This window comes from Rosa rugosa, chromosome 6 (assembly GCF_958449725.1).
Source record: "Rosa rugosa chromosome 6, drRosRugo1.1, whole genome shotgun sequence".
Classification (NCBI taxonomy): domain Eukaryota; kingdom Viridiplantae; phylum Streptophyta; class Magnoliopsida; order Rosales; family Rosaceae; genus Rosa; species Rosa rugosa.
The window spans coordinates 45,164,999-45,191,232 of NC_084825.1; the positions used below are offsets into that span (position 1 = coordinate 45,164,999).

Genomic DNA, 26,234 nt, shown 5'->3' on the forward strand with positions numbered 1-26,234 from the left:
TTTAGATTACAATAACGTTTTAGAAAGCTCATTGCAGTTAAGCAGTTTTATGCTGTGTTATAAAACAATATCATGGTGAGCAGAGACGATACAGAAAGCAACTCTTGCAATCCATGGAGAGGCGGTAATTCTTTTATATAACTCACACTTACCGTCCTTCCAGAAAAAAAAATATATATTTTTCAGTTACAACTTGTAACTAAGGATTTGTACTTTATAATCACTGTATACATGAATGAAAATAAAAATTCTTGTTAATTACTGAGAACACAATTGAATATGTGGAAACACACGTAAACTTAGTTGCAACTCCAAGGCAACGAATATGAAGAATAAGTTAGATTCCTATGGCAGCAAGATCCGTCATTCCTAGCTCAACACAGAGTGGATTGAGGCCAGGTTCTTCCAGAAGGCTGAATGCTGTAAACCCATAATAAGAGTGATACAGATCTGGCAGGTCCCCTGGAAATTTGCTGAAACCACCATACTAATGGAAACACGTATATGAACATCAAAGGTCAGGAGTCATAAGCAAGTAGATTAGCTGGGGAAAAATTAAGATAGAGATTCACAGACTTCTATATTATCATATGAATTTGCTCTTCTGAAGAGTTTCATACAAATCAAGTGATTCAACTTATTTCTGCATTGTATTGGTCTGAACTTACTTTTTTAAGAACATGAACTTCCCTTTATATTCAATGTCTTTCTAGCCGTAATCATATGTACGTAAGATGCATCCAATAAATAGAAAGCAATTATGATTCTTTTTTATGACATGGAAAACCCACAGGGCATGCTGGCAGAGCCTCTATCATCAATAACCTCAGAATATCATTTATATCACGCATGAGAAAGAGATTGGTCAAATAGTGGTTTTTTTCATATGCAGTAATAACAAGGCAAATCTAAAGATAATGTGCATCTTCTATCATCACAGGTTAATATGAGAAAAAGAGAAATAAAGCACCTGAGACTGACAAGTTATTAAGAATCCACGTAAAGCTTTCTGGTCAATCAATTTGTGCCCCCCTAAAATCTTCAAAACTGATACAATCCTATACAAACATATATATTCCTTGTCACATTACACAATTCCAAATATTATACATATGAAACCACAAGTTGTTCACCCACATACCAAAATGCATAACATGTGTCACTAGGCTTGTTCGGTCTACCCTGGAATCCACCATCAGCTGCCTGCCTCTGCAGTGGTATACAAGAATGATTGGTGAGAAAAGTTAATAAAATGTCACTGGAACAGCTTATAACAGCAGAAAAGTTAAACTATGAGAATGCAAAACTCAGGGACTTCTTTCTAGATTACTTAATTAGCAGATTTTAAAGCTTTTAACGGCCCACATGCCTGTCAATTGTTTATGTGCTGGAATGCTATAAGCCTACAATCTCTAGGAAACTGATAATGCTTGAAGAGATTAGGTGAGATCATAAACCTGTAGGCACCAAACCAGCAGCAGAGGCACATTTACTATGGAGGATGACACATTTTTGGAAAGTACATCCTCTTCAAGGAATCCCATCAACCGGAGAGATGTAATACCACAATAAATTGCACCACCTGTGACACTAAAAGGAACATTATATCATTGGAGAAGATGCAGAGTTGAACTCTACGACCTTAAAACAAGATAGCTAGTAAAGCAGTTATTTTATTCCCTCTGTAGCCAAAATACTCATCAATAAGACTCGAGCAAAATACCAACAAACAAGCAACCAACTGGTAAGGGTCTAGGGGGCAAGGAATGAGGAAAAGACATGGCTATGTTCTCATTAACATTCAATAAGTACAAGTAACTCAATTCTTGAAATCAGATGTAAACCACCACATTTATAATATAACTAGTCCTGGGAGATATATCAAGTACTTCAATAACTACGAAGAGAAACAAAAGATTTTATCTGTCAATAAAGGAGTGTTTGAGAAAAACTCAGTATGTCTTTAGAATTTTTCATTGAATTTTTGAACTATTCAGCATATCTTAGTTAAGTATCATCTCTAATAAGGATGTGATACCAATACTACAGAACAAGTTACTAGGACTGAAAACGAAAGTACAGAATTCAATCGGACCACATATACTGCCTAACGAAAATAGTTAAGCATTTCTAAATATATGTTTTAACTTACCATGAGATTCTGCACCAGGAGTCAACCCAAATCCACCATCATATGACTGAAATATCAATGTCAGTTATGTATAAGTATCTACACAGTGATAATAAATATTTGTGATTTGGAAATGTACTGATCAAATACTAGACACAAGATATAAATGCGAAGAGGATGAAAAAGTATTGATATATAGACAGACTACCTAAGATCACTAAAGTAGCTAGACAGACCTGGCAATTTATTATGTACTCCTTGGCTCTCTCCTTGTCCATGCCACTCCAATTTCCCAACATATGACAAATCGCAGCTGGTACATCAATCAGCTAAATTCATACCACATTGTCAAAAGTATTGAATTAAACAACTGAAAAAGTAAATTCACAACTGCTTTTCCCTTCTTACCAGCACAATAAACGAATCGAAGATCAGTCTCCGCCCCTGTATGTATAGGCATAAAACTGCCAAATTCAGTCGAAATCATCATCAGTAAATCAATCCATTTACCTCATAACACCCCAAAAACAATGGAGAAAGTAACTACAACTTTCACCACACCTCCCATCAGGCTGTTGAAGGTTCCTCATCGACTTCAATAACGACTCAGAGTCGATACTAGACAAGTCATAGCCGATAATTTTCAGTATGGCCAAAGCACAATACGTGCTTGCCAAGTTACTGATACCGGAACTCGAAGCCTGTAAAAAGTAATCACACCACATCAGTAACTCATGCATACACTTGTGCTCATATTTCTTAGAATTACCTCAACAGATCAAAACGCATAATTATTCAAACTTGAACAACCCAAAAAAACAGAGTCCATACCCCATTATTATCATCTTGAGGAGAAAACTGAGAACTTCTGGAACCATAAAACCCATAGAATTGCCCTGCACCAAATCAAAGACTCGTTTTTTTTTTTTTTTTTCCAATAAAATTTACAAAAATTTAAGCTCAAACAAAATTGAAAAGCTGAATTGAATTAATACCATTGTTGACTTGGTCGCTGTCACTCGGGCGAGCTTGGAGTGACAGAACCCAATCGGCAACTGCGTCCTTGTCAATCTGAAAATCCAAAATCCCAATCAGTGAATGAAAAATGAAAAAATCAAAAACTGAATCCCTGAAACGGCGACGTATTGATGACGTACGCGGTGGAGAGCGCGGAGGAGGTCGAGGCCGGAGACGACGAAGTAGGCGAGAGTGAGGCGGTTGATCTCTTGGGTCTGGTACTGGTGTGGGAGGAGCCGGTACATCATCTCCAGAAAAGTCACGTGCTTTTCTCTCTCGAATGGCTCCGATTCCATGGCCGGAGATCGAGATCCAGGGACCGGTGGACTCCTTTGCCTTCTTCTCAGTTCTCACTCTTTCTGTGGGGGCCAATTTGTTATCAAAGCTTTAATCTTTTTGCTTTAATTACGCAACCGAAGACAAAACGGTGGCGTTTTGTAGAGAAAGCCTCATTTGTCTTTACTATTTTGGGTGGTACCCATTCTAAAACCCACACACCCTAAAACCCTGACCCGCTCCGACGCCTCTTCAGTTATGAAGACGAACAAAGCGACGGTTTTGACGTTTGCTGAGAAATGCAAGGTGACCCCTTTTCGTTTTCTGTTCTTAGTTTTTATAGGATTTTTGGATGGTGGAGATTTTTGATGAGGTTGAAATTATTGCAGAGTATATTGTCTTCGAATTGGCAAGGGCAGCTCAATACCGTCAAGGCTGATGCTAAAGGAAGGTACCCATTTGCTCTGACCCTTTAATTCTCAGCTTCATCTGCTTCTTCTTTGCAGCTTTATACCCTTGAGCTTGTTTGGTGGTTTGTTAACAATAAAAGAATCAATTTTTTTTTCTTTTCTTTTTTTGGGTTCTTAATCTAATAGCAGACTTTCACTGAACTGAGTATAGTGTCCAGTTTGTTGGGTTAGTTGAGCTGAGAACTTAGCTTATCGAAGATGTAGCAGAAATGGACTGAATTGTTTGAATAGAATTCACATTGAAAACGCCGTGATTTGGATTAGATAATCCATATAGACAATCACACCTGTGAACTTAAGGTTCGGATAATAGCTTGCTGTTGATCATAACTGTGATGTTAATAAGACATAGGGTTCAAAGTTTTGGTGCCTGCTCATTTTCTGGAGGTCTTTAGTAAACATTTGATATCTATAATGGAAGGGACAGCTAGGCTCAGACATTAACTCTTGTTGTTTTTATCTGTATGGTTGTGTTAGCAAGGAGGACATTTACACATCGAAGATCAAGTACATATGCAAAAGAGGGAAGCCTTACATTTGGGTACCAGAGAATGAGTTGCATAATGTGGTAAGCTCATTTCATAGTGTTTAAAGTGATTAGCTTTACCTTCTGACATCATTAATTGCTTTCTTAATCTTCTCACTTAAGTGCTTTTGAGATATCCGCACACAAAGATTGTATTTTGTTGTCTATTGAGTGGGGACACTCGCCTGCTATCTAGCCATAACGGTTCTTATTCTCTTATTATTTTGGTGTGCAGAACTTAATTGTTGATGAACGGAGTTCTTTTTCTGTGGCTAATCCCATCCCAGGGCCACTGGCAAGTTTACTTAGATCAATAAAGAAGGTAGATTTGTGTCCCTTTGCCAAAATTAGCTAATTGAATGATACATGTTTAGTGCCCAAGATTTAGTCTAAAGGACTTTCTTTCACAGAGCATTTAATTGTTGGAATAAATATGAAGCTGAATAAGGTAGTGTCAGAGATAGTATCTTGTTTAAATAAAGCTACCTAATAGTTGATTTTTCTTAACTTTCAGTTACCAGCTCGAGTTGCTCTGACTGGAGATGTTGTATCTTTAACAGATGAAAAGGTAGTCTTAGATTCTTAACCCCCCAACACTCACTCTTTTACAACATTATAATTTCTAATCCCAAGTGATCTTATTCCAACATGCTAGATTCATGTTCATTATCTTGAAACTTGATATTTTAGTGTAGTTTTACTACATATGATTCTGCAACTGATTGCTTTCCTAAAGTAACCAATTCAGTGAACTAAATAACATCAGATGATTGCATAGCCTGTTTCAAATAATTGGTGGTCCAGAATGTGTAGGAATGCTGAAAATAGAAGGCATCCTGCAGACGGTCTTTCATAGAATTTCTGCACCTATTAATATGGTTGATTAAGGCCAGTTCATTACATCCACTATAAGGACACTAAAACAAAGAATGAATGCTAATATTAACGTCATTAGATATAACTATATAAGTGATGAGTTGGAAATTCAGCGTTCATATTATGCAATTAGCTATGGTTTGAATACTTTCATTGACTGTGTTGTTCTTGATATAGGCTCAGTCTGCAACAAAAGTCCTTAGAGAAGACATGCTATCGGAACAGACAGCAATCAGCACGTCTAGTTATACAGTTTCAGGTGTATTAAGTTCTTCTGACCATAGTCGTACATCGCGGAGTGAAAACCTTAAGGATCTCTTGGAAGGGGATGAAAAGTACATAGTTTATAAGTTCAACCAAAGGCAAGAACCTTTTATTCTGCATACTGCCCTGTATTCTCTGCATAACATTTCTTTGTAAATGCTGATATAGAGATCTCATCGGTATGCTTGATAGTATCATTTTAAGGTCATATCAGAACTTGAATCATGTTTAGCAAGAGATGGAGTAATATCAGTGTCGACTACCTCTGACTCAAGGTCTTTTTTGTCCAGATCATGCATGTACATTGATGGCAATGGAAGCACTCATGACATTGACCAAGAAGATATAGGTGGATCTAAAGCAGATCCGTTAGGTGAAATATCTTTGAATTTCTTTTCGAGGATTCTTACTCATTTTTAGCACTACGAGTGTATGACAAGCTAAACTGTAGCATCTACTCACATCTGAAACATTCTCATGTCCAGCTCCTTTATCTGCTAAACTTATTGATGGGATAAATCAGAGTGTAGCAAGACGCAGAGCCCTGATGCTTTTTTGTTTGACATACAAGAATGTCAATGCTAAGGTATGACTTTCTGTTTGTCTTTTTCGACATAATATAGACAAATAGTATATGAATAGCTGCAGTTAAAAGTTTTATCGTACGTTAGTAGCTAGGCATGCATTATCACCTACTCTTCTGGAAGACCTTAACTTATTAATACATGCTTTCTTGGAAGGATGCATACATGCTGTCTGTCGATCGCAAGGGATTTGACATATTGAGCAAGGTTGCCGGTCCGTTGTTGAAGGATGGCATTGGTCAGTACCAGTGGAAGGAGTTTAGATTTACTTTGAAGGAAGAGGCACGTGATGTTGAATCATTCTGCAGTCAACTAGTAGAAATGGAAGAGGATGCTGTTAAGGAGGTTTCAAGCCATAGTGGTTTAGCATGACAAGGTTTAATGGCTGTTCTATATCACTCCAGCATTTTTTTCTTTCTTTTTCATTTCGACATATTATATGGAAAGAATTCTTTGATTTTTCTTTATGCAATCTATTTTAAGCTCGAGTCCCAGTTACAACTCTTGCTTCCACCCTTCAATTCATACAATTGGGAGAACTTTCTGTATAATACATAGTTCGAGTCATGAACTGACCAAAGACAACATAAGCCTTTCTATATAATCTGTTTAGGAAATTACAGGCTTAAGAACCTCCTCCATACAGTAATTGCAATGCAGAAAATTCGCACGGCGGTTAGGAGCCGCAGACAAAAGACTTATAATTGCCTGGACTGTTATTAGCAGAAAGTGCTGGGAGCGGCCCTACTGCCCAAATCTCATTCATTTAAGGAATAAGAATGCATCACAAAACAAGAAATATATTGAACAGATTCGTTTCATTGGCAAACATGATTAGCAAACTTACCAAGAAACATCATAGGGATCTTGGCAAGAAAAAGTGAAAAACTGTTCAGAAGTACCATAGGGAAAATTGTACCGACATTACTACAGCAAAATCAAACTAAAAACCACCAGTTTTCCAGAACAAAACCAACTTAGTCGACTTCTTCAATCTTTGGACCAGCCCCACTTCCACCAGAAGGAGGAACATCAGCTTCCCCACCGCCACCCATGTCAGGAGCAGCACCACCCTGGTACATCTTGGCAATGATAGGGTTGCAAAGACTCTCGAGCTCCTTCATCTTGTCCTCGAATTCATCAGCCTCTGCTAGCTGATTATTATCGAGCCACTGAATGGCCTGATCAATTGCATCTTCAATCTTCTTTTTGTCAGATGGGTCAATCTTTGAAGCAATCTTGTCATCCTTGATGGTGTTCCTCATGTTGTAAGCATAATTCTCAAGAGCATTCTTAGCCTCGACCTTCTTCTTGTGCTCCTCATCTTCTGCTTTGTACTTCTCAGCCTCTTGAACCATCTTCTCAATTTCCTCCTTCGATAGCCTTCCCTTGTCATTGGTAATAGTAATCTTGTTCTTCTGCCCTGTGGTCTTGTCCTCAGCAGACACATTGAGAATGCCATTGGCATCGATGTCAAAGCAAACAGTAATCTGAGGAACTCCCCTAGGAGCTGGAGGAATGCCAGAAAGCTCAAATTTGCCCAGCAAATTGTTGTCACGAGTCCTTGTCCGCTCACCCTCATAAACCTGGATCAAGACACCAGGCTGATTATCTGAATAAGTAGAGAACACTTGCTCTTTCTTGGTTGGAATGGTGGTATTCCTGGGAATCAACACGGTCATCACACCTCCAGCTGTTTCCAAACCCAAGGACAGAGGAGTCACATCAAGAAGCAATAGGTCCTGCACCTTCTCATTACCCTCACCACTAAGAATAGCAGCCTGCACAGCGGCTCCATAAGCAACAGCTTCGTCCGGGTTAATGCTTTTGCACAGTTCCTTTCCATTGAAGAAGTCTTGCAACAACTGTTGGACTTTGGGAATCCTAGTAGAACCACCCACAAGGACCACATCATGGACAGTACTCTTGTCCATCTTTGCATCTCTCAGACACTTCTCAACCGGCTCCATACACTTTCTAAACAGATCCATGTTAAGCTCTTCAAACCTAGCACGGGTAATGGTTGAATAGAAGTCAATACCCTCAAACAGGGAGTCGATCTCAATGGTAGTCTGAGCAGTGGATGAGAGAGTCCTCTTTGCTCTCTCACAAGATGTCCTCAACCTCCTAAGAGCTCTTGGATTTCCACTGATGTCCTTCTTGTTCTTCCTCTTGAACTCTTGAACAAAGTGGTTCACCATCCTATTATCAAAATCCTCTCCTCCCAAATGGGTATCTCCAGCAGTAGCCTTCACCTCAAAAATACCTTCTTCAATGGTAAGTAGAGAGACATCGAAAGTACCTCCACCAAGATCGAAAATCAACACATTCTTCTCTCCAACACTGGTTGCCTTCTTGTCAAGACCATATGCAATGGCTGCAGCTGTAGGCTCATTGATGATTCGCATCACATTAAGGCCAGCAATGACCCCAGCATCCTTTGTAGCCTGCCTCTGAGAGTCATTGAAGTATGCAGGCACAGTCACAACTGCATTCTTGACTGTTGTGCCAAGATAAGCCTCTGCGATCTCCCTCATCTTAATGAGAACCATAGACGAAACTTCTTCTGCTGCAAACTGTTTCTCCTCTGCTTTGTAAGTAACACCAATCATGGGTTTGTCACCTGGCCCAGCAGTGACCTTGAAAGGCCATAGCTTCATGTCACCCTGAACAGTGGAGTCACTAAACCTCCTACCAATCAACCGCTTTGCATCTGCAAAGATAACCAAATCCATTTAGAAAGCACTGCATAAAAACCACCAGCTGGAACACTGACAAAATCCTCAAAAACAACAAAATCAACCACAGTAAACTTAACACACACTCAACATCATACAGTTCCAAAAGCCCTCGTCTCTTAAAAGACATCAAGAACGAACCACCAAGAGCACCAAACTATAACACATTGTTTCGCACAGTGCATACCTCTAAATTACAACATTGACAGTGTCGAATTCATTATATTCAAATCAAAATTTGGTAAATTTACAAAACTACGATTCAAAGGCAGTAGATCATCGAGCTAGTGTAGGTAAAACAATCAATCACATGCATATTTGATCCACTCATTTCCCCTACTTCTCCTTTGACATAAAAATCTTTGTTTTGGAATTGTATTTCATGTCCAAAAATAAGGTATTAAAGCATCAGATTAACACGAAAAGAAGGTATTAAAGCATTCAAAATCTTGAAGAAGCTAAAACAAAAACTCGTAGATCTTGCATGAAAGGCTCTTAAATTATCCAAACGAGCACAGATTTATAATACATTGCACCAAATCATAATATCAAAGCACAATGTATAGCAGCAATTACCAAAACTCAACCAAAATTCATAGATCTTGTACAAAAAAAAAAAATATATGGATTTCGAAACGTTACCGAAAACGGTGTTGATAGGGTTCATGGCGACCTGGTTCTTGGCGGCATCACCGATCAAACGCTCGGTGTCAGTGAACGCCACATAAGACGGCGTCGTCCGGTTCCCCTGATCGTTGGCTATGATCTCAACACGGTCGTGCTGCCACACTCCGACGCAGGAGTAGGTGGTGCCGAGGTCGATTCCGATCGCCGGTCCCTCTCCTTTTCCGGCCATTGTGTACGGATCAAGATCTCTAAAGAGTGAGAGAATGTGAGGGTAGCAGCTTGTGTTTGTCACTTATCACAGGCTCAGAGGCGTTTGGGGCTTTTATATAGGAGAGTCTGGTCTAGAATGTTCGTAATGCGATTTTTGGGGGGAGATAGGAGAGTGTGAACAGTCGAGAGGGTTCTGTTTTGATCGCAGCCGTTGGTTTTGATATCGGACGGTGCTCATTGGGCTAGTTTGTTTCCGTTTTTAAGATCGTTTTACCAAGTCCAGTCCACAGTCTCCACTCTTGGAAGATATCTTAGAATTTGATATTATTATTTATTAACTTCCTCATTTTCTTGGGTTAAATGTTAGTTGATGATATACATCTTGCAAAGAAAAGGTCATTGGTGCCGTGGACTACGGGACATATGTTTGCCGGCGAAAGAATCATCGACAAAACCATTCCATATAATAGAAAGAATACATCATGATGCTAGATATCTCTACTTTGATAGGGATTAAGAATCAAAGATTATACTTTATGTATGACCTCAGACTCTTAATCACAAGGTCACACCACCTGATACCAATTTGTGGATATGTCCTGCATTGTCAAAACCAAAGTGTAATAATTAGTCTGATAAACTAAATGTTAAACAAATTGTAGTTTTCTGAGAATATGTTGTTTGGTTTCACCAGATGGAACTATCGAACAACTCATCAAAAATGAGATACAAAACCAAAATCAGACCCTAAATTTGAAACATAAATAGATATAAGGGAATGCAGAGTGTTGTTCCTAACTTCCTATGTCGTGCTATCATGAACAGTGCACAGGTCCTCGCAGAGATCGGAATTTGCATGGAAAAGATGTCTCCTCTTTTGTTCATTGAGGTTGAAAGATTGGTGAATGATCCTCAGAAAGGTAGGGTGCTAATGGCAAATTCGCATTGATTTGCAGGGTTCTTTGGCTTAAAACCCATAAGCCAACTCCTGTGAAATGGAATTAGTTTTGGGTAGTTATATATCGTACTGGTATGAGCATATGCTGGGTGTTTCGGGTAGGCAGTAAAACCACATCATACATTTACCTTCCATTCCTGAAGTTTGTGGTTTTTATCTCCAAACTTTGCAATCTAATTGACCATTTTCTTGAACCAGTAGTTACTGCATAAACCCAGGTTCTTCTCTTCAAGGACCTCTCTGGGGATTTGAAAACCTCAAGCAAACCAGAAAAAGAACAATCAATCACCAACTTAAAGAAATAGTGCATCATTAGAAACATCAAGACATGATTAGCAGAAATTATCAAGAACACAATGTATATAGATTTCACGGATAAAAACCATTAAAGAAGTTTAAAACTTATACAAACACATCAGCGCAAGGCCGAACAAAACTACCTTAAACAAAAGCTTAAACACCTATAACGCCTCCCCATCCCAGAGCAGAAACACAACTAATGAATCAAAAGAAAACTCCTTAATCAACTTCCTCGATCTTGGGACCAGCACCACTGCCACCAGCAGGAGGAACATCTTCATCCATGCCTCCACCCATACCCATGTCGGGAGCAGCACCCCCCTGATACATCTTGGCAATGATGGGATTGCAAATGCCTTCAAGCTCCTTCACCTTGTCATCATATTCCTCAGCCTCGGCAAGCTGATTCCCATCCAGCCATTGAATGGCTTGCTCAATTGCATCTTCAATCTTCTTCTTGTCTGCAGCGTCAAGCTTGGAAGCAATCTTCTCATCTCTGATAGTGTTCCTCATGTTATAAGCATAGTTCTCCAGGGCATTCTTTGATTCCACCTTCTTCTTGAGCTCCTCATCTTCTGACTTGTACTTCTCAGCTTCTTGAACCATCTTCTCGATCTCCTCTTTGGACAGCCTTCCCTTGTCATTAGTGATTGTAATCTTGTTCTTCTGGCCTGTAGTCTTGTCCTCAGCAGAGACATTGAGAATGCCATTAGCATCGATGTCAAAGCAAACAGTGATCTGAGGTACTCCCCTTGGTGCTGGAGGAATGCCTGAAAGCTCAAACTTGCCCAGCAAGTTGTTATCACGAGTCCTCGCCCTTTCACCCTCAAAGACTTGAATCAAGACACCGGGTTGATTGTCTGAGTAAGTAGAGAAAACCTGCTCCTTTTTTGTTGGAATTGTTGTATTCCTGGGAATCAACACAGTCATCACACCTCCAGCTGTTTCCAGACCCTGGGACAGAGGAGTCACATCAAGAAGCAATAGGTCCTGCACCTTCTCATTACCCTCACCACTAAGAATAGCCGCCTGCACAGCTGCTCCATAAGCAACAGCTTCGTCTGGGTTGATGCTTTTGCACAGTTCCTTTCCATTGAAGAAGTCTTGCAACAACTGCTGAACTTTGGGAATCCTAGTAGAACCACCCACAAGGACCACATCATGGACAGTACTCTTGTCCATCTTTGCATCTCTCAGACACTTCTCAACCGGCTCCATACACTTTCTAAACAGATCCATGTTAAGCTCTTCAAACCTAGCACGGGTAATGGTGGAATAGAAGTCGATACCCTCAAAGAGCGAGTCAATCTCAATGGTAGTCTGAGCAGTGGACGAGAGAGTCCTCTTTGCTCTCTCACAAGCTGTCCTCAACCTCCTAAGAGCTCTTGGGTTTCCACTGATGTCTTTTTTGTTCTTCCTCTTGAACTCCTGAACAAAGTGATTCACCATCCTGTTATCAAAATCCTCACCACCCAAATGGGTATCTCCAGCAGTAGACTTCACCTCAAATATCCCTTCTTCAATTGTAAGTAGAGAGACATCAAAAGTACCTCCACCAAGATCGAAAATCAACACATTCTTTTCACCAACACTGGTTGCCTTCTTGTCAAGACCATATGCAATGGCAGCAGCAGTAGGCTCATTGATGATACGAAGCACATTAAGGCCAGCAATGACCCCAGCATCCTTTGTGGCCTGTCTCTGAGAGTCGTTGAAGTATGCTGGCACAGTAACAACAGCATTCTTAATTGTTATCCCAAGATAAGCCTCTGCAATCTCTCGCATCTTGACTAGAACCATAGACGAGATTTCTTCTGCAGCAAACTGTTTCTCTTCACCTTTGTAAGTAACATTAATCATGGGCTTGTCACCAGGGCCGGCAACAACCTTGAAAGGCCATAACTTCATGTCTCCCTGAACAGAGGCGTCACTAAATCTCCTACCAATTAGCCGCTTTGCATCTGCAATCATAACAAAACCCAATTTAGAATGCAATTCATACAGAATCAAACACATAGCAATCAACAAACCAATACACAATCAAACAATATAAGCCTGATACACAAAAAGAACAATAATAATTCTACTAACACAGCCAAATTAACACACATAGGAACTGAACATCATCTAAAAAGCCTGCCCTGCAGTACATGATGCAGACACTAATCTATTTTCTTTTGAAATCCTTAAACAAATCGTATAATTTCCAATTGACATGTACTGAAAACCTAACTTAATCAAAGCCTCAAACCAGTCAAAAATTGCCAGATAATTCATCGAATTAAGCAAACACAGATCCAGTCTGAAATCAAGCAGACTAACCTATATCTTCATAAAATTCTGACCAAAATAATTAACCTAACAAAACAAAAACCACAAGATAGAATTTTTTGTTCAATTTAAGCATCAAAGAACCGACCAATCTACAGCAACAGTAAAAATTGCTAAAGTAAATCACCAAATCAGCCAATAAACTATGCAATTAACTAAACAATATACCAAAATCACAACAATTAGAGCACAAATCTTGAATTACAGAACCGGATTTCGAAATCTTACCGAAAACAGTGTTGATAGGGTTCATCGCGACCTGGTTCTTAGCCGCGTCACCGATCAAACGCTCGGTATCAGTAAACCCCACATAAGACGGCGTCGTTCGGTTCCCCTGATCGTTGGCGATGATCTCGACACGGTCGTGCTGCCAAACTCCGACGCAACTGTACGTGGTTCCGAGATCGATTCCGATCGCTGGTCCCTCTCCTTTTCCGGCCATCGTAAAATCAACAACTCAAAAGACTTGAAAAAATCGAACAAAGAAAAAAGTAAAGATTTGGATCGTAGAGAATCTAGGGTTTTTTTAGGATTCCGAAGAATTCTGATTTTCTAGGATAAGAGGAATTGGGGGTGGTTTATATAGGGGTCTTGGGGGTGACTGTCTAGAATGTTCGCACATAAGATCTTTTTGGAGGGAGGGAGTCTAGAATGTTCGGGTTCAATGTGGACCGTTTATTTTTATGATGTGGAAGGTGACGATTCTGTTTTCTGAGTGATTCTTGCGTGGGGCAGCCGCACCACCACGTGGTGCAGCAGGCCAATCATTCCCCTAGCAGGGGGGTATTTTAGATATTTCACATTTAAAAATCAGGGACAATTTTGAAACAAAGACAAAAAGTTCTTAAATTTGATTGGGCAGCCGCACCGTACACGTGGTGCGGCTACCCGCACCTAAGAATTGGCCCTGTTTTCTTATTGGGGGTCTGTTTTCTTATTGGTGGTGGTTTCCTTCTTATTTCTTAACTACCTTTCACACGTCGGCCTACGCGGTCCCGTTGACTCCTCCCGTCCTCTGACCCATTTCTCATTGGGTCTTGTCTTTTCAGCTTCGGTTTAGATTGGGCTGGGCAAACTCAGAGGACTGGTGAACTTGAATGGTCTTCATCTTTTTGGGCTTGTTAAAACGATGTGGAAATCTAGGCCCATGGATTTAGTGGGCTTCATAGGTCGACTTTAATACAAGGATACTAAATGGGCTGTTAATGTCCATTTGCCGTGTATGTATTATTAATAATACAGTGTATACTGTTGACGTGACGTATCAATCCATTTATGGTGTTGGAGGAGAGATTTGATTGGTACGGTTAGGATTCGGTTGGATATGGTAATGTCGTCCAATAGTAATTACAATAGTTAAAAATGTTATCTTGCCTTGGCTGGAAGCTTGTTGTTATGCATATCCCCATATGCTCTTTCATTGCATAACGCCATAACTAATGAAGAGACTAAGACTTTGTTTTTGCACATTTACTATGATTCATAGTGAGGAAGAGATAGGCCAGACATGAAAGCTCTCTCTAATGGTAGTTAGTTTTAGCTTATGCATAATGTCAAACCATTTTTTGTGGTCTCAAAGAAAGTCTTCAATTGGGCCGTCTAACCATCCTAATAGTTAGAGGGATGATTGTATGCACTCTGGCACATTTATATATTACATGCTATTAACGCAATAGGTAGAACTATATTATGAAAATCAATCAATGTTAATACGAAGTTTCAGAAAGTTAGGATATTTTTATAATTTATTGCCTATTCAAAAACCATTGATCAATTTTTTTTTCTAAATTTTTTTTTTTTTTTACTTGAGCTGTGTCTGGAAAACCCTATTTGAAAAATCTTGTTCCTCGAGTGCTTTTTGCATGTTTATATCACAAATTTAAATAGCAAGACTATTTCTTGACCCGCATTTGTGTTCAAGTTATATGCATCTAACCACGTGGTGTGGTGTGTTGGTCGAACGGCCTAGTCTGAAACCCTCAGGTCTAGCGTTCGAATCCCAGCTCCATCCCGTGGCCAGCAGATTTGAGGGATCCTTTGGATTCGTGCGTCTGCGGTGCAGTGGATTAGTCTGGTTTTGCCTGGCTTTCGCCGCAATGTCGGTGCAGGTGTCCTGACGCTGAGATACCACTGCATGGGTGTGTGAGTTACTAACAGCTACCTACCTGATCAAAAAAAAAAAAGTTATATGCATCTGCCCATTCAAATTTACTTCATCGCATTATAACTACTCCCTATAATTGTAATGCAGAATTTATTGGACCACTATCTTTACCCCTAAGAAAAGCTAAAGCACGTGAGGAGAATCAGGAGTGAGATTTGTGTGCTTCAATTCTTAATCTTGATTTACAATTCTGAAATCCCTTCTTCTGACCAAGCCCATATTACAACAAGAGTATGATGATTAAGTATACTAATGAATCAAAACAATAAACTACTGCATACCAGATGTAATTTAATGTGTATATGTGGGAGGGCTAGGTGACAACAAGAAAAACAAATAATGGGGGCACAAAAGCTGCAGGGCTCGCTAAAGCTTTCCTTTGCTGCTTTGCATAATTGTACAGCTGAGTACTGCTTTCGTTTTTTGCATGAAAATGAGTTAAAGAAATATTCTGCAAAGATTGATTAGATAGGGGAATTAGATTCCTACACCACTCACCAACCTTAAAATTTACTCAGATTTCCCCAGATCAGGCACATGCTGTCATGCTATAGATGCAAGTCAATTTGAGATCTGATCCCTATATATATAATAGTTTCATGTAGAAAAAAGGATATATTCCATTTAATTTCCTGGCAGGTATCCTCAGAACTTTTGCTGCATATATAAACAGTCTGGAATTTGCTGCATTTTTTAAGCCTAGTGATCATTAAGTGATTAGCATACAAAAGCGTATAGGGAATGTTACTTTTAATGTAAATACAAATTATTGTTCTGACAGTCTATCAAGTATTAAGCTTACACTTGAATGTTTGTGATGACTACTGGATATGATAAATCCATTACAGACAATGAAATTATGTTCAAGGTATTCTTTCAAGGTCAATTTTGTTGTTGCCGTGTAAACAGAGAAACTGATCAATTTTATCATAGAAGTTCTTTCAAGTATATATTCCTACCATCCATGAGAACTATGTGCAAATTTAGATGTGTGAACATAGACAACTAACTAGGTATGTCGGATTTTTGGTAAGTCATAAAAGAACTACAACTGCATATCCTGTGTGTTTTGCAAAGTTAAGGGACTAAAATATTCATAAAAATGCATCAAAAAGTCTCTCCAGAAGCAAGAATAACGGAAGCTAGGCATACTTAATAACTCAGTACGTTCTCCTAAGATTATTTTGTGCCACTTACAACTAAGCAAAAATAATTAATCAAATAACCCACTGGATAGGATGATTTATGTGCTGGAGTTACAAACTCGATCTATATATACACTAGACTCCAAACACACTCTATGGGTGTAGATAATTACATGGGAAATTATTCCACAGAATGTGGAGAACATTGCTGCACATATTTTGTTTTTGATTTTTGATTTTTTTTTGTTAAATTTTTTTTGTTTTTCTTTTATTTGTGAATTGACCATTTTGTCTTTCTCAAATATTTCAGTTCAAATGTTTTTTAATATTGGAGGAATATTTTGGTAAAATTTTTCTGTTTTGGCTGACAAATTCTCTTCTCTTAATAATAGTATAGATATATGCTAAATTGTCACCTCAACTGCCCTAAATGGTATGACTTGTGCAACCAGAGTGAATATCAACATTTAATATTATTGATTAAGCTTGGTACAATATTGAAGCGAATAGGACTGGAATATGTACACGCGGATTGTTTTACATCGAATAATCAGTAGCAATCATATTATAGGTAAGCTCTCTGCATGCACCTAGCTAGCTTGCAAAAGGTTATTGTCTGTAACTGTAAGTATTAACACGTACATATACGTAGAGGAAAACCCCTGGAATTGATAAGTGCAAGTGTCATGCTATAAATTTCACTAATTAATAATTAGTCAGGATCCAGGCAGAAATGAAAAATGTGATCAAAAATCTCTATGCCAAATGGTTGATGATGAAGGACCAAAATGCATTCATATGCTTAAATATTTGAATGGGGGCAAGTACTGGAATTTAAGGGAGTCCAAAACCAGTAACACTTTTTAATATAATGTAGATCGAACAAGGTGTGATCCAAAGTCTAATTAAACCAAGTGAAATAAAATGCAGAAAAAGTACTGGTTTGAAATTTGGCGAGAAGGCGCAGGCTGCAAACTTAGCTATATATGATGCTGGAAAGGCATGAGGATGTTTATTCATGAATTTGTCTTTGTTGGGGTGATCAACCAGTGCATTCTCATCACATGATTGCAGTGTGCCTCCTTTTAATTCTGCCTATTACAACTTCTTTAAAACATATCTATGAACACTCATAACACATAAGATGTACGTAAAGCTCTTTCATGGCTTACCCAAAATTTGAATCCCTTTTTCAGTTGTTTGGTATCTAAACTCTTTATGTTATATCTGTTGAGCACCCTATGTTGATATAATAAAAGAACCTCTTTATTCACCTTGTAGGTATAAGTTTTTACTCAGATTATCAGAAGGCATGGGTTTTGAGTGTGAGTGTGTGACCACTGTTATAGAGCTAAGGAAAGCAAATTCTGCGTGTCCCGACTTTTCAGAGCATACAAGACTGGGGTCCATATCCTGAAAAATATAACATGTTTCATCCTAGCTATTGCACTTTGGAGTACCATATACAAATAAATGGCTATTTACTAAGTATATAAGATGCAGATGAATACACACATTGATTAATTCATATCGATCAAACAGAGGTAGCTCGGACATTTAGCTCATTGGGTACATTCTTAATTGTGGGTTAGGGTTTCATATACTTTGGTTCATATAATTAAGTTGTTGTAGAGGCTGCATCTAGCCACATTATGCATGCCTATGAATTAGATACTATCAATTAAATTTGATTCATTGTAGTGGGTAGTATGTTATTAGCTTACGTACTGTTTGATATTTGGACCACATGAGCTAGCTTGCTTCTTTGTATGGGGACAGCATCATATCCTGAATCATTTTCTTCTTTTCAGCCGTATGAATTACAACACTGTTGCTATGTTTGAGCTCTCCCAAGCCACAGTGTCCAAGATGTTAGCAATTTAGTTTTAATCGTAGATCACCAAGATGAGGGAGGATCAACTTCTTCTGTTCATCCCCCATTTTCTATGAAAAAAGGAAAGAAATACACGTAAAGATAGGGTACTACAACTGTAACCCTCGTAAAGAAAAATAAGAAAATGAGATCAACAATTCGAAAACCTCCAAAATATAAATTATAAAAAAAGGGAAATTAACTAGGAAGCCACTTATCTGTGTTACATGTTATCAGAAATTAATTAAGCTCTTATGTGCAATTTTTACTTGTGATCAAACACTATTAAAACTAAGTTCATTTAATTTAGGAAATTTTCACATGTTAATTATTTGATTAAACATGTGAAACCACTAGTATATACAGGTAAAGAACTGTTAATAAGTGGTGTAGTAATTATTCTGATGAGATCTCGATCAGTACTTTCAATTGAGTAAATTGTGCATGGTAGGTCTCAGTACAATTATTCTGATAATATGATTATTATTTGTTGATCAATGAAACTTCAAATTTATTAAGCGTCAATTTCTTTCCGTCATTGTGCACGTGACTCTTCATCATCATTCTCCATTGAAAATTAAGGTGACAACATGCAGCAGCATAGAACTAGCTAATCGGGTATCAATTCCTCCTTAATCATCAACTTTGATTGATAAATGTGTTTTTGTCACTCCAGCTGTTCCAGTATCGATCTCCTTGTCAATTCTGTCTCATCGTTCGGTAGTCCTCACAATTAATAATGGCATCCATTTATTAATCCTTGGTAACTCCTGTTAAATTTTTCTCATTTGACGTGGTTTGTGTATAACCAGGAACCTAATTTTATACGTTGACCGACGATAATGAAATCATACACCGTAGTTAAGAATTTTCAGGATGGGTAAAGCTATGATATGTTAACATTTCTCATACATCAATTATTTTTACCCCTCTAAAAGACTCATGTTATCACTTTGAGTACTAATATTACTATTTTTAAGACTCATATGGTAAACTAAAAAAATTTACCATTTTAAGGACTCATGTTACCACTTTGAGAACTAATATTACTATTTTGAGGACTCATGTGGTAACTAATAAAATTTACCACTTTAAGGACTCATGTTACTACTCTGAGGACTAATATTACTATTTTGAGGACTCATTTTACCACTTTTAAGGCAATTGTATGCATGTCATACGTTAACACATTGTAGAATTTTCCTTTCAGGATAGTTGCAACTTCGGACCAAGGTGTAGGACTTCGATCGGTGTGATATAATGTTAAGCTTGTATGAGACCGATTGTTGCTCATTGCTCAGCTGAGTCATGAGGGCAATTTTGGTGAAAACTATCATTCGCGTACATATGACTCGAAATATTAGTGTAAGTCTCAAAAAGAAGTTTACAGGATTTTATTTCTTTGCTACGCGCACAAGATGTTTATGGTTTTGTGTTTGAGTTAGATCGATTAATTACTGTTTGTTTGCTACATAAGCATAAAATTAAGATGCAATGCATTCTGCATCCGCCGATATTGCTAAGTAGATAATTGAAAATTCCGCTAAAAACTCTGGTGTTTTTAGATTAAACGCTGCCTTCCCAAATCCCAATTTGTATTATAAGGTTTGAACTCAAGTATTCAATTTTCACAACCGACGGGAAAAAAAAAAACTCAGAATAACCATCAACACAAATATAGAACCGAGTTGTCGTGATCATGCTTTCATTCATCAAATTCATATCTGAAGGTCACACAATCTGATCCAGAAAAAGAAGATATAGATTTGATGCGCACGTTGATAATACATATATTTCTGGGTTGGCAAAATGAGGACAAGAAGGTGAGACTGGGACCCCTTGATATCAACTGGAAAAAAAAAGTAGGAGTCCCCGACCGTGAGCATCTGATGACGACCACTCTATCCACCCCACAAACCGCGGCTTGGCCACGACAGGGGTAATGCACCAAACCCTAGCTAGCTAGTCTTTGTTAAAGCTTAGTACGAATTCAAAAAGCTGTTAGTGATTGGTAGATTATACTGGAAATTCTCGTATGAGGGTATATACAAAAAAATTTTAAGCATAAAATATGGCTTAATTTGTAAAACCTTATGTGAAATCACGTCTTTACTTTCCTCTATAAGATGTTTTTTCCGGAAAAAAAACTTTCATATCCTCTTCAAAACTCCTTGAGCACCAGACTTGAGTATAATACAAAAGAAACCAATCGCTGAGATAACTTTGGTTGACAAATCTCTTCTTTAAACAATAATACTTAATCAGAAAAAAAATGTTACATTTGAATGTTCACCGATGCTAATCAGCCCGAAGGTGATTTGGTGAAACATGCCTCACAAAAGATATTTAATGAGTCACTAATTTACGTTACATGATGGCTTATGAGGGGATGAAATCAGCTATCCCCAATTGATTATGTCCCCATGCATTCATTGGTCCACAAAAAATAAAAAATGGAACAAAAGATTTAAAAAAATATTTTCTTAATTTTTGTGGACCAATGAATGCATGAGAACAGAATAGAGATAGTGTATTGGGGACAGCTGATTTCATCCCTTTCCGGGCTTATGAGTATTGTCATAGACATAGAGCTAGTATCAAATATCAAATTTCCTCTTAATTTCCTAGCTTTTGACCGTTCTTGATCGAGATTGAGACCAGTTTTATATGTATGTTAAAAGAGCTTTTCAGTAGCTCACCATGAATTGCCACCCCTTTCAGCTTCAAGCATGCATTTCCATATATACAGGTTGGCATAGACCACAGCACTCTCAATATGAATTTAAGGCCATAAAATGACTTCAAACTAACTTCTTGATGAACCTACTTAGCTGCAGGTTAATTAATTAGCTAGGTAGAATAGTATTCTGACTAGGCAGAAATGTAGAATAGTATTATGGTGTCTCTGATGCGTATAGATAAGATAATTGAACAGAGTTAAATAACCCTAAGGCTCCCACAAACATAATGGTACGTCAGTATGCATTAACGGTCATTCATCCTTTGGTTATTTTCCCATCATTTCACTTGTAACTTTTGACCTGCACTTTTATACTTCTACATGAAACAGTTTGACTGTTTGAAGAGTAAAAAGGGAAAGTATATTGAATGAGATCACTAAGTACGGGTTGCTTAATAGCACTAGCAATAACATCTCGATCTCTTTTCACAGTTTTGGCGAGACAGTTTCTGGGTGGGGAATGAGCTTGTAGCTTCCATTCTATTCCAAATGCCGAGTTAAAAAGGCTGAGTAAATAATACTACAAGTTCCAAAATTTTGTATATATTACTGTTTACGCTAAACCCTAAAACATGTTATATATAAGGAGAGGGTAATAGTAATGTAGTAATTGCATACACATTTCCATGCAAAAATAAAATCTCGATCTGTCAAGAACAGATTGGAGAAACAGAGGTACATTCGATTGTGACACTTCCACCCATGACCACCCCCACAATCACTCACCTTTTCATTATTAATTCCTTATTAAATCTATTTATTTACATGTTGCTAGGAATGCTAGCTTATATAATATGTTGATTTTTTTTTTCTTGACTAATTAATCGTTGGCGCTCTCTCTCTCCCTACATGCATGGCCATTGGCCCGGTAATCTTTATGGGATTACTGTAAAAACAGCATCATCGAAAAGAAGCTTAAAGACTAAGAAAATGGTTTTGTCGTCTCCTTCAAACCCTAAAAATTTAATAAAACAAAAAGAGAAAGATGAGAGAGAGAGAGAGAGAGTGTGGGTATGGGGTGAGAGAAGAAGGAACAGAATAAATAAATTAAAAAGCACCAGCTAGCAAGCTGTGGCTCCTTTATCTTTCCGTCTCCTTCTCATCTTTTCTCTCTTTCTCTGCAACTCTCTTGTGTTTGATGTGATTCTCTTCATTACTTCCCCTAAAAAACCCACACCAACCCTTTACAAAAAGAGAAAGCTCTCCGAGACATAAGAGCCATGGTTTTCTCATCCATTCCCGGCTATCTGGATCCACCCAACTGGCAGCAACAGGTAATAAGGGTTTTAGTTTCAACCAATTTTTTTTTTTTTTCCTTTTTTCTTTCCATAGCTTCTTCATCAATAAAGTTAATTTTAAAGATAATTATTCCTACCCTTTTTTCATTCTAAAAATCTTCTTGAATATACACTGGTTTTCGATTTGTTTCTCATATTCTATGTTTTTTTTAAATTTTTTTTGAAGCAATCCACTCATCATCATCAACAACAAGGAGGTGGCACGGATCAGAATCCCCATCTTCTTCCACCGCCACCACCACCTTCCGGAGGACCTGGAGATGCTGGTAACGGCGGAGCAGGCACGATTAGACCTGGATCGATGTCTGATCTTGCCAGACAGGCCAAGTTGCCGCAGCCCGAGACAGCCCTAAAATGCCCTCGATGCGAATCCACAAACACCAAGTTTTGCTACTTCAACAATTACAGCCTGACGCAGCCGCGCCACTTCTGCAAGACCTGTCGGCGCTACTGGACCCGAGGAGGAGCGCTGAGAAGTGTGCCGGTCGGAGGAGGCTGCAGAAGGAACAAAAGGAGCAAAAGGTCAAAGTCACCAGCGTCGGCATCAGCAGCAGATCATCATCATCAGCGCCAAGGCGGAGCTGGTTCGAGCTCCAGCACAGTTTCCAACTCCAACAGCTGCAGTACTAGTGAAAATATCTTAGGCCATTTGGCTCCTCCACCACATCAGTTTCCCTTTCTGCCCTCTTTACATCATCTAAGTGATTATAGTTCCGGCGGCTTAAGTTTCGGGGGGATTCAACAACCTTCTGGTGTTGAATTCCATAGTCAGAATATTGGTGCTAGTGGAAATAGTGGTGGTGTTGGGTCTATCTTGTCAACTGGGCTGGCTGAGCATTGGAGATCATCACTTCAGCATCATCAAGTTCAACAAGGGCAGCAATTTCCTTTCTTGGCTAATTTGGAGCCACCAAGTAGTCATGGCTTATACCAGTTTGAAGGTAATCAAAATAATGCTCACGATACAGCAAGCTATGGAAAAGGAGCTGGTCAGCTCCTTTCTAAGCCATTATTGGATTCAAGCATTGGGGCTACTCAGGTGGCTAATGTGAAAATGGAAGAAAGCCAAGCATTGAATATGTCAAGAAATTTTTTGGGTAGTCTTGGAAATGATCATCATCAGCAATACTGGGGTAGTACTACTGCTGCTGGTGGCATTAATAATGCTTGGACTGATCTTTCAGGTTTCACTTCTTCTACCAGTCATCTCTTATAATGCTTTGATGATCACTAAGCCTCTGAGTTTCAAACCAACCAACAACCCTAACCGTTGAGTTTTATCGAAAGTTCAAAGTTTAAATGCGAAATATATTTATGGTGAAATGGGAAAGATCGATCGATGGAGTGATCTCTTCCTATTTTGCTGAAACAAACTTAGAATGGTAGGTTTTTCTAGCATTGAAACGTTTTGTTGTGTGTTTATTGCTTGAGCGTTTGTGGGGTTATTCAATGGGTATGTCCAAAGTAGCTAGGCTAGCTTGTGTTCCATGTAGTATTATCTGACATGAAGGGATTAAATTGTTATCATTATCAAATTAATGCAATGTGTACTGAAGTAATTTTCCTTCATTAATTCTATGGAATTGTAGCCACTAAATTTTTGTGTAGTCTTTACTCTCTATCAGTTGTTTCAGTTGAGATGGTGGAGGAAAATCACCCACACACATTATCTTAGCTCCTTCCACACTCTAGCTAGAGTTGGAACAAGCATAGCCAGAGACTGTTATTTCAGTTTCCAGATTTTAGTCTCTCACCTGTTGGGTTATTTCCATGAAAGACTACTGATCATATTCATTAATTCTCTATGCTTTCTTAGTCATCACCATAAAGCTTGGAGTTTGAGTAGTCCTTTATTGATTGCTTCTAGTAGTTAACCCAGTTTCCTTGAGCATCCAAGTGGCAATCGATCTGTAGCAGATATTTTGGTCTCATATATTTCTGCCAAAATATGTATTTACTTCTAGCTCTTCCTAGTTACTTTTCAACCGCGCTCCCAAAAGTTTGTGCCCCTTATATGCTTTTAGACTCAAAGAGAAAAAGAAAGAAGGGTTTATTTGGAGTGTTAGTTACTTGTGGGTAGTGCGATTAGTAGAGTTAAGTGAGATATGGACGACTATAAAGGAACTAAAGGAAGACGCCAAAATCTCACTCAAAACCATGCAAAGGAGCGAAGGACATATTCTTCGAATTTTGTTGGAAAAAAAAAAACTAACCCAAGAGACCACGACCATACTACACAAGTACACATGTCAAAAGCATAACAAATAACCACAAAAGAAGAAAATTACGAAAACTCAAGTAACTTAAGAGATCTAAATCCCACTTGATACATTTTAATCATATTTAGCTTACGATTATGATGTAACTTTATGATAATTAATATTTGCTTTTCTGTAGTAAAGAAAATGGAATCTGGGTTTTGGATTTGCTTTTGCATCAACCAAGGTAAGCAATGAACCATCAAAAAAGCTAGTCCATCTCTGTCTTCCTCACTATAGTACGTGCAACAGTGAAGATGGTTTCTTTGGTCGGTTTCTCGTAGACTACGACAGGGACGTGAATATATGTTTGAATTCTAGCTTGGCCATAGGGGATATATTATATATAGTTGTAGCTCATATTCATACAAAGAGGGTGAGAAAGTATCTGGATACCCTAGTAAATAGAGAATACAATATATGGTCCTTCTCCAATCCACAAGCTAGAGCCTATAAGCAACTTAAGTAATGTTCAACTTTAGCCTATCCATTAGTAATACTGATTCTTTTTTATACGAAGCCATCAATTTTTATTTTATTTTTTAAAACCCTTAATTAACCCACCCCATCCCACCTTTACATATGTCAGTGAGAATCAAACCGTGATCTTTACAATATTGGAATTATAACTTACCAACAGGTCACAACTCACTGACAACAACGTCATCAAAATTGATTTTGCATTAACCAAACTGTAATTTATAGTTTTCTAGACTTCCACTTCTTGGTACTACTTTCGTTCGATTAACCCCTTGGTAGTTTTTATATATATATATTTAATATAATTTGGATACTTGAGGATGAATAATTGAACTCATTACCTTGAGCCTCGGATGTAGGGAAACGCTCTTAATCACTGTAACTATGTACGAGCCTAGCTAGACAATACATACTTTAATTTCTTTGAAAAAAAAAATACTTTATATTAATTAACCATACTACTATATTAGTTTAACGTATTATACAATACTGGCGATGGCTAACCCAAACCTGGCTATTAACGCCGACATTATCTTAATTCTATTTCATCATTATGCGTGCTTAAATGGCATGTCAAGGCTACTTTAGGGTTTACAGTATTTTAATGATCTCGGAATTATATTGATGTTCAAACATAACGATCCCAAAAATTCAGTACTGTCTGATGGGAATGGGGCGCCTGTCTGTCTCTCTGTCTGATTGAAAAGAAAACGAGGAGAAAAGGAAATATGGAAGTATAAGAAGAAGTAAGGAGATAAAGCACATTATGTAGCTCGGAAATCCAAGGTGTATATTAAGTAATATGTACTGTTGATGGCCACAATATGCTGGAGAGGCGTGAAGTTTTTCTCTCTCTTGAGACCAGAAAAAGAAAAAGAAGGAAGAGATGTTCTCTCTCTCTGTTTCCATGGCAGCTTTCCCTTTTGTGACGTCGTTATTAACTAGTTAACACTAGCTTTCTCATCATG

General features: G+C 38.2%; 5 protein-coding genes across 6 annotated transcripts; 2 read left to right on the top strand and 3 right to left on the bottom strand.

Moving 5' to 3' along the window:
* Window positions 1-104: 104 nt before the first annotated feature.
* Window positions 105-3,582, bottom strand: LOC133715324 (geranylgeranyl transferase type-1 subunit beta). Of its 2 annotated transcripts, none has more exons than XM_062141779.1 (11): window positions 3,289-3,582; window positions 3,127-3,202; window positions 2,963-3,027; window positions 2,693-2,832; window positions 2,540-2,595; window positions 2,368-2,444; window positions 2,153-2,198; window positions 1,458-1,582; window positions 1,142-1,209; window positions 982-1,058; window positions 105-487 (listed from the first exon to the last, which is right to left on the bottom strand). In XM_062141779.1, the coding sequence occupies exons 1-11, from the start codon at window positions 3,442-3,444 to the stop codon at window positions 375-377; spliced, it is 999 nt and encodes a 332-aa protein (XP_061997763.1). In that variant the 5' UTR covers window positions 3,445-3,582; the 3' UTR covers window positions 105-374. The 2 variants fall into 2 exon arrangements, with proteins under 2 accessions (XP_061997763.1, XP_061997762.1); XM_062141778.1 differs by having other exon boundaries at window positions 971-1,058; window positions 3,289-3,571.
* On the top strand, window positions 3,551-6,632 carry LOC133715325 (uncharacterized). Its single transcript, XM_062141780.1, has 9 exons — window positions 3,551-3,730; window positions 3,814-3,875; window positions 4,372-4,462; window positions 4,656-4,742; window positions 4,935-4,988; window positions 5,474-5,658; window positions 5,851-5,933; window positions 6,046-6,146; window positions 6,301-6,632. The coding sequence occupies exons 1-9, from the start codon at window positions 3,683-3,685 to the stop codon at window positions 6,514-6,516; spliced, it is 927 nt and encodes a 308-aa protein (XP_061997764.1). The 5' UTR covers window positions 3,551-3,682; the 3' UTR covers window positions 6,517-6,632.
* A 207-nt stretch (window positions 6,633-6,839) lies between these two features.
* Window positions 6,840-10,873, bottom strand: LOC133715321 (heat shock cognate 70 kDa protein 2-like). Its single transcript, XM_062141776.1, has 3 exons — window positions 10,519-10,873; window positions 9,525-10,318; window positions 6,840-8,857 (listed from the first exon to the last, which is right to left on the bottom strand). Exons 2-3 carry the CDS (start codon window positions 9,736-9,738, stop codon window positions 7,122-7,124), a joined length of 1,950 nt encoding a protein of 649 aa, XP_061997760.1. The 5' UTR covers window positions 9,739-10,318; window positions 10,519-10,873; the 3' UTR covers window positions 6,840-7,121.
* A 136-nt stretch (window positions 10,874-11,009) lies between these two features.
* On the bottom strand, window positions 11,010-13,872 carry LOC133715320 (heat shock cognate 70 kDa protein 2-like). Its single transcript, XM_062141775.1, has 2 exons — window positions 13,537-13,872; window positions 11,010-12,938 (listed from the first exon to the last, which is right to left on the bottom strand). The coding sequence occupies exons 1-2, from the start codon at window positions 13,748-13,750 to the stop codon at window positions 11,197-11,199; spliced, it is 1,956 nt and encodes a 651-aa protein (XP_061997759.1). The 5' UTR covers window positions 13,751-13,872; the 3' UTR covers window positions 11,010-11,196.
* Window positions 13,873-22,220: 8,348 nt separating this feature from the next.
* LOC133715323 (dof zinc finger protein DOF2.4) lies at window positions 22,221-24,101 on the top strand. Its single transcript, XM_062141777.1, has 2 exons — window positions 22,221-22,504; window positions 22,695-24,101. The coding sequence occupies exons 1-2, from the start codon at window positions 22,451-22,453 to the stop codon at window positions 23,742-23,744; spliced, it is 1,104 nt and encodes a 367-aa protein (XP_061997761.1). The 5' UTR covers window positions 22,221-22,450; the 3' UTR covers window positions 23,745-24,101.
* Window positions 24,102-26,234: the final 2,133 nt, after the last annotated feature.

Bases quoted from the DNA above. Each gene is read 5' to 3' on its own strand.
- LOC133715324 (XM_062141778.1), bottom strand. From the start codon at position 3,444: ATGGAATCGGAGCCATTCGAGAGAGAAAAGCACGTGACTTTTCTGGAG. The intron at 3,028-3,126 runs GTATTAATTCAA...GATTTGGTGCAG, and splicing joins CAGCGACCAAGTCAACAATG to GGCAATTCTATGGGTTTTAT. The intron at 2,199-2,367 runs GTCTGTCTAGCT...TTGATATTTCAG, and splicing joins AGTACATAATAAATTGCCAG to TCATATGATGGTGGATTTGG.
- LOC133715325 (XM_062141780.1), top strand. From the start codon at position 3,683: ATGAAGACGAACAAAGCGACGGTTTTGACGTTTGCTGAGAAATGCAAG. The intron at 5,659-5,850 runs GCAAGAACCTTT...TTTTTTGTCCAG, and splicing joins GTTTATAAGTTCAACCAAAG to ATCATGCATGTACATTGATG. The intron at 6,147-6,300 runs GTATGACTTTCT...CTTTCTTGGAAG, and splicing joins ACAAGAATGTCAATGCTAAG to GATGCATACATGCTGTCTGT.
- LOC133715321 (XM_062141776.1), bottom strand. From the start codon at position 9,738: ATGGCCGGAAAAGGAGAGGGACCGGCGATCGGAATCGACCTCGGCACC. The intron at 8,858-9,524 runs GTAACGTTTCGA...TTATCTTTGCAG, and splicing joins CCCTATCAACACCGTTTTCG to ATGCAAAGCGGTTGATTGGT.
- LOC133715320 (XM_062141775.1), bottom strand. From the start codon at position 13,750: ATGGCCGGAAAAGGAGAGGGACCAGCGATCGGAATCGATCTCGGAACC. The intron at 12,939-13,536 runs GTAAGATTTCGA...TTATGATTGCAG, and splicing joins CCCTATCAACACTGTTTTCG to ATGCAAAGCGGCTAATTGGT.
- LOC133715323 (XM_062141777.1), top strand. From the start codon at position 22,451: ATGGTTTTCTCATCCATTCCCGGCTATCTGGATCCACCCAACTGGCAG. The intron at 22,505-22,694 runs GTAATAAGGGTT...TTTTTTTTGAAG, and splicing joins CACCCAACTGGCAGCAACAG to CAATCCACTCATCATCATCA.